This window comes from Trachymyrmex cornetzi, unplaced genomic scaffold (assembly GCF_001594075.2).
Source record: "Trachymyrmex cornetzi isolate Tcor2-1 unplaced genomic scaffold, Tcor1.1 scaffold482, whole genome shotgun sequence".
NCBI lineage: Eukaryota > Metazoa > Arthropoda > Insecta > Hymenoptera > Formicidae > Trachymyrmex > Trachymyrmex cornetzi.
In genome coordinates this window covers 426,798-433,890 of record NW_017299641.1, presented here as the reverse complement: position 1 = coordinate 433,890, position 7,093 = coordinate 426,798, and the positions used below count along the sequence as shown (strand labels likewise).

Sequence of the window (7,093 nt, the reverse complement as noted above, 5' to 3'; positions counted from 1 at the left end):
GAGCTCCTCCATATTTAAATACTATCGATAAATTTCTCGATAAATGTACAATGTCGCAATATGATTTAAACGTTTCTATTTCGAACAGGTTGATGTAGGAATAATTAAAAGAACGCGAATAAATTTTACGTATTCTGGTACAAGATCTCTGATCTCGGGATTGTCATGTAAAAATTGCACTACATCCTTCAAGCAATGCAATGACATTTTTCGTATGTTTGTAATTTCTAAATTACAATTTCTAATTTCTAAATTTCTCCCTGACCAAATATCATACAGATATGAAATTCAGTGTATGGAATTCCATACATTGAATCATTCAGTGTATGGAGTATCAACCATACTGGAGTCGCCGCCCATATACTTACTATACGTTCCAACACGCTGTTTTTTGATAATTTGTAGGATTTACTTTGATGCGATTTTGTCAATGTTCACAATTCTCGAAACCGATTCTTGAACTTTAACAGTTTAAAAGTTTTAATTCGTATCTCATCGCCTTTTAATTTTAACTGATGTTGGAGAAATAACATCTAGTTACCATCAGAGTAATTAGATTAGTTTATGTTAACATTACTTTAATTATATTTACGTTAATTTAACTAATATTTACACAATTTAATTACCTAAGTTAAGCGAAATTAGCTAATTATAGATGTATCTACAATTTTAGTTAGTTGGATCAAGATTAAAATTAAATTGTAGAACTGGAAAGAAACAAAGATTAAAACTGAATTTAAAGTCTAACATCAGTAAAGCCTGTAATCTTTTATACATGTCAATCGGCTGGAAAGAATTTTGATTTTGATCAAAGATCCAAAGTCTACGTTATCTACGGAATATATTTTTCCGTTTGTGTTTACGTATACAATTTAACTTGATATCATCACCATTGTGTAGTAACGTAGTCATTGTGCAGACAATTGCGCGTCTTCGTGCAGATGAAATTCTACCTATCTTGCTCGAGTTACAAGACACGACATTTTGCAAAATAATAGTTATTTTCTGGAAGAACGCGACGTTCTTTGATTCTCCGCGTGTGTAAATTTATTTGGCAATTCATCGACATATCATAAGATACATCTTTCATCCCTCTCCCTTTTTTATAAAAAATTAAAGTCTTAAAGAACAGTTAAAAGACTTATGTATGTAATATATGGAATTAGTATCAATAATGCCCAATAATCTTTTAATACAACAAATAAGAAATAAAAAAACAAATAAATTCGGGATCGATTAAAATCATTTCTCACTTCAAAATCGATTCAATTTTAAAAGATTTTTTTATAACAAAAGTTTCAATAAAATTTAGATGCTTAATTAAGTTCTCGTTAATAAATAATTGTCTCAAATAGAAAAAAAACATTTTTAAACAAGTGGCGATCCGGAGGAAGAGGGAAAAAATGTCGTTATCCATTATACTAGCTTAACCATTGTTATAAAGAGATTACATTTGTTAATCGTATCACGATGATAAAGATTGTTGCAATTTTTGCAAAATCTTTGATTAAATTACATCAGTCATACATGAAAGAACAAAATCTCGCATACAAATTCGTGTTTTATCCTAATTATCGGTTTTTTTTAACGAAATATCGCAACGTGTTCGTTACGTAAACGATCGTGCTTTTTATCGAAACAGTAAGCTGATTTGTACATAAGTATATTTCAGTCTACATCGAAGATTAAAAAGGCAGTTGCGAAAATGATTCATGTTATCAACAAAGACCTTATGTAATAATCATTTTGATTCCTTTGAAAATATTCCGCAACTGATTAAAGAATTAAGTAAAATAATGTATTATTAAATTAAGTTTTTAATGTCATTATTATAATAAAAAGAGAATATATTTTTTAAAGTGTAGCATTTAAGTAGCAATATATTTAAAATCTTTAAAAAATTCTTTAATATTCATGTTATCAACAATATAGGAAATATCAGATAAGATATTAAGAAAAAGAAGGTGCAATGTAGTAGATGTAGTAGTAGTAAATGTAGTAGTCACAAGAGTAGTATATTGATCATATATGTATATTAATGATAATAATATATATTATATTATATTATCATTATATATATATATATATATATAATATTATTATAATAAATTAAATATATATTATCATTTACTAAGCGTTAAATAATTTTTATATGTAAAGGGAGATATTAAACAACTCAGATTGCTAGTCGCCGGTCAAGTGAAATATTTAAATTTAATTTAATCAAATTTACTACGTGTATTATGATACTAAATTTTGTAGAAAAACATCTTGCATAACAAAGTACCTGAAACATAAACTTAATTCTGAAGTTAACTCTAGAATCATAAACTATAAACACGCACTAAATTTACGATAGTTTATGATTCTAAGATTAACGGAAAATAAGCAAATTGCAGTATGTTTGGAAGCAGAAACTTCGAGATTAACAAATAAGCTTTAAAACGAGATTAGTGCATAGCTTAAGAGTCGATTCATTGTCTGCGAATTCTCGATCAATGTATGCCTCAGTTTTTTAAGAGGATGATTGGAGATTTAAAGATTAGAATTATTAGATGAATGATAATCAGTTTTGGAAATGCATATTTCATTCTACATTTAAAAATAAACTTTAAAATAAGTCTAATTCTCTAAAGTGAACGTTAAATAATAGCGTTTTTCCTTGGAATACACTGGCCTTGCACGACATCAGTTGTGTGTAAGCACTACACTCAGCTACACTGCACTAGAGTGGTGCACACCATGGTGTACATCACTTCATTATTGCGTTAAAATCCTGTTCCCACTTGACTTCCATTTTCAAATGTCACATTGGCACTATACCGTCCCGAGACGGCGTAGCAAAATCCTACTCCATGTATAAAATTTGCAGTACACCATAGCCACAGAAATACAGTACACTGTCCGAGTGTTGCACTAGTGGGCGATAGTGCAGCCAAGAAAAAACGCTATAAAAGATAAATCCCTTTTTATCAAAAATTATAACAAGATTAAAAGAAGCCATAGCTCTTTAGAAATTTATAGCATCATAATTATATTCTTTACTTGTTTCAATTATTTAAAAACATTAATCAATGCATATATTCGTGTGTATTAATGTTATATTTAATATTATCGCTTACAATATAAAGAATTTTCACGGCAGTATTTATATATCATTTTACATATCTTCGGTATCACTGTCCGAATCTTCTGCCATTGCCTGTCGTGCCTTTGTTTCGGCTTCAGTTTTTAAATCTGCCGGCACACGTTGATGAATTCCTTTAGTATGTGCACCAACCCAACTCATTTCCAATTCGAATTGTTTATCCTTAAGTTCATCGTGGACAAGATAGATAATACGAGCAGCTTCTTTAACTAAATCTTTACAAGTCATTTCTGATAATTTCAATTTTTCAATTTCCGTCTTAGCTGACTGTTTTGCTTTACCTATGGATAATATGATCACAAAACATCAATTTCCGTCTGTATGGTCAGTATTCATAGTCCACTTTTATTTCAAGATCATTTTAAGTAACATCTTGTAATGTTAATACCGCTTTGTGATTGGTTTATAACATCTTAAGATTGTACTTAAGTCTTAAATATAAGAACTAACTTTGAATACAGTCTATGTTCCATCTTTTTTTTACAACAGACTTCACTTACCCACTGCACAGCCATAATAACCATACGATACTCCTGATGGATCAATCATATACAATATTGGACCATCTGTCTCATAAGCACTGAGCAGGACAGAGCAACCATACGGACGTACAGCAGAATACAAGGTATATGCATGCATATACATAGAAACTCTTTCGTTTAAATACTTTAATGGAATACCGACTCCGTACTGTGCCCTGTAACTAGCAGCCTCTGATCTTGCAGTCTCTGCGATCTGTCTCGCATCCGATATTATACCAGAGACTGCCATACCAACGTGTTGATCTATGTTAAATATTCGTTTATTAGCACCCGGTTCATAGAGCTTCGACGTTACTATCTTTTCGATAGCAAATACTATGCCATCCTTCCCTCGTAAACCAATAACTGTCCTACAACAAAGCATCACATATATATAGGTTGATATTTATAGCTAAATTTTATATTTAAAACCGTCTTAAATATAGTCTTAAGATGTCATAAGCCAATCAGAGGGCTGTGTATTAGCATCGTAAGATATTACTTAAGACGATCTTGATACTAACGGACTATGAATACTGCCTATAAATGAAGTGTAGGCATACGTGCATGTATTCTTCCTTATTAATATTTTAGATATTCCACATATCGCATTGATTTTCAGTAGGACATTATTGTGTGCAAATATTACTCCAATCGATGTTTATATAAGAATTCATGAGGAACAAGACGAGAAGAAACTCACCCTCCATTTTCTACGGCTTTATGCGCGTATTCCACTTGAAATACACGTCCGTCCGGCGAAAATTGCGAGGCGGACAAGTCGTACTGGAATGAAAGTGAGGTTAGGATTTTGAATGTCAACCGTATTAACGTGACATTTTGCGATCGTGTATTGAACAATGTGCGGAAATACTCACTCCTGTGCCTATAGAACTCATCTTTCAGAGAAAACGTATAAGAAGCGATGTTAGCAGTCGAAAAATGAAAAATTGTTTACGCGTTCGATGAGACGTGACCTGGCGAAAATCAAACGAGTCAGCATCTACAGTAATCACCCGTCACTGTCGCACCGCGTCTCGCATACGTCACCGCGACTTTGAGGTTAGGTTAGGCAGCTGCGCGTTTCTAGCGTCGCTTGGTGGCAGAAATTGGAAGGAAGTCTACGTGGCGTCAGCGGCGCACGGCACAATAACGAAAAGGAGGTTGTGAATTTATCTTCAACAAAGATTGTTACAATTTTTAATACAATGACACAAATATAATAGAAGAAACCCACCATAGTCACAAATTATTTCAGTTGTGTATGTACGTACATACATGGAGTGGTAAGTAAAATTCTCGGTCAAGCTATCCGCAATTTCTTTTATAGTATCGCTAGTCTCAGTTTTTCAAAGTAAGCATCATTGCGCACACTGTTGATCGAACACTGCAGCTTGTTCTTGCATAAAAATGGAGCTCTGTTTGCGTTAATTATATATTCGATTTACCTAGAAATTATTGAAAGTTGTTTGAATTAAGGGAATATTTGTGTCTCAAATTATGGTTGCATTCGGATTTTTTATTAAATATAAACATATGCAGGATGAATACTAAAAGATTTTAAGAGATGGTATTCCTCACAAAAATTCAAGACGAAAACTTGATATAACTATGTATCCAAAATGGCATAATATCAAAGATACAAGATGTTAAAGGAAAAATTTTATTTTTTCTAAAAATTTTGAAAAAACCATTCGAATTATTTTGACGAAATTTCAATGTATGTATATGCTACAATTATTAAAGTCATTTAAGGGATAAACCGCTGATGAGGGCACTACGATGTATGATTTGTTGGAGCATTAATTACTGCATGGACATTATTTAAGAAAATTATATAGAGTAAAGTCGCCGATACTGACATAGGTCTCCTAAAGTGACACCCCCTTGTTTTTTGGAAACTAACTATTGCACTTTATTAATACTAATAAAATCATGATCTGTTTAGCTGATTAAAGAAGTACAAACTCATAATTCGTAGGTTTGTGGCTTGTTTCTACATCAAATCAGTTAAAAACGAATTCTACAAATATGAAAATAAAATTCTTACGATTTTCTTTTGCAAATTGTGAGGTTTAAATAATAGTGACTATATTATTGATAATATTACGTCATTTTAAATACTTGTAGTTTCCGAAATAAATTTTATTTATATTATTTTTTCTCTTAGTCTTTTCATAATACGATTTTTAATTTAAAATTGGGGTGCAGCGTAAACCGACACACCTGTCCGTAAAACAGACCATGAGCTAACTTAATCTTTATAATGTTGCTTTATAGTGTCAAATAAGTCTATTGGAGCTGAAGGCAATCATGCATATATGGAACAACTCTAGAAAAACTATCGCGTTACATATTTGTATCTTGCAGTACAGCATAAATTAAATATGCAGATAATTCAATAAAAATGTTTTATAACGTAAAATGATTTTGAAAAATCTTATATACATTCACTTATAGGTACCTTATGCAGATAATTCCTGTAAAAGAAAAAGAATAGGAATACGTAGCATTACTGCCTACTGTCAATTTTGGAGCCCATTTTGTCAGACGCTCATTTTTGCATAACTTACGAAAAACTTAATTATTGAAAAATTGCAAACATTATTACAAAAATTGCTTATACTATCTGAATATAGAAGACACTTTTTACTTTGTATTTATGTTTTTGAAGTTGTATTTTTACCTTTTGTTTAAGAAATATTGTCTAAAAACAAAGTGGTATGTCGGTATCGGTGATCTATCTTCCTCTATTATATACAATAAGCGGTATGAAATTATACATTACTGGTATTGTAGAGCATTACTAGGGCATTAATGAGCTTATAGAATATTAATGGCCATTATTTGGGCATTAGTAGGTATTAGTGTATATATAATTTTGATCAGTGGGTTACCTCTTAGTTTTATCAAAATAGCTCAAATTGTTTTCGAAATTTTTGAAAAAAACGTGAAATTTTTGTCACCTTGTATCTTTAAAATTATAAGCTATTCGAGACATATAATCATATGAAGTTTTCGTCTCGAATTTGTGTGACGAATCACTTCTTAAAATATTTTATAGCTTACTTAGCATATACTTTGTGTACTCAGCTAGACTTAAATAATTAATTAGTCGAATCATCGTTGATCGATGTTGATAACATTAATCAAAATCACGTCAATTCGGCCAATAATTTCTAGATGGGTTATAATTATGTGGTACATTAAATTTATGTTAAACGCAAATTACAAACCGTTTTCATACTGATCATATTGAATTACATTAATTATATTATCTATATTGTTATATATATATATATATAATTACGTATGATAATTCTGTTTAATTTTATATATTGAATTACTTCTATTTAATAATTCAGTAACACATTAGAATCAATAATATAAATTAATAACGATATATATGTGTATATATGTATAT

General features: G+C 30.6%; 1 protein-coding gene across 1 annotated transcript; it reads right to left on the bottom strand.

The window, feature by feature from the left end:
* Positions 1-3,098: 3,098 nt before the first annotated feature.
* Prosalpha7 (proteasome alpha7 subunit) lies at positions 3,099-4,736 on the bottom strand. Its single transcript, XM_018513834.1, has 4 exons — positions 4,548-4,736; positions 4,373-4,455; positions 3,649-4,040; positions 3,099-3,429 (listed from the first exon to the last, which is right to left on the bottom strand). The coding sequence occupies exons 1-4, from the start codon at positions 4,566-4,568 to the stop codon at positions 3,161-3,163; spliced, it is 765 nt and encodes a 254-aa protein (XP_018369336.1). The 5' UTR covers positions 4,569-4,736; the 3' UTR covers positions 3,099-3,160.
* Between the last annotated feature and the right edge of the window lie 2,357 nt (positions 4,737-7,093).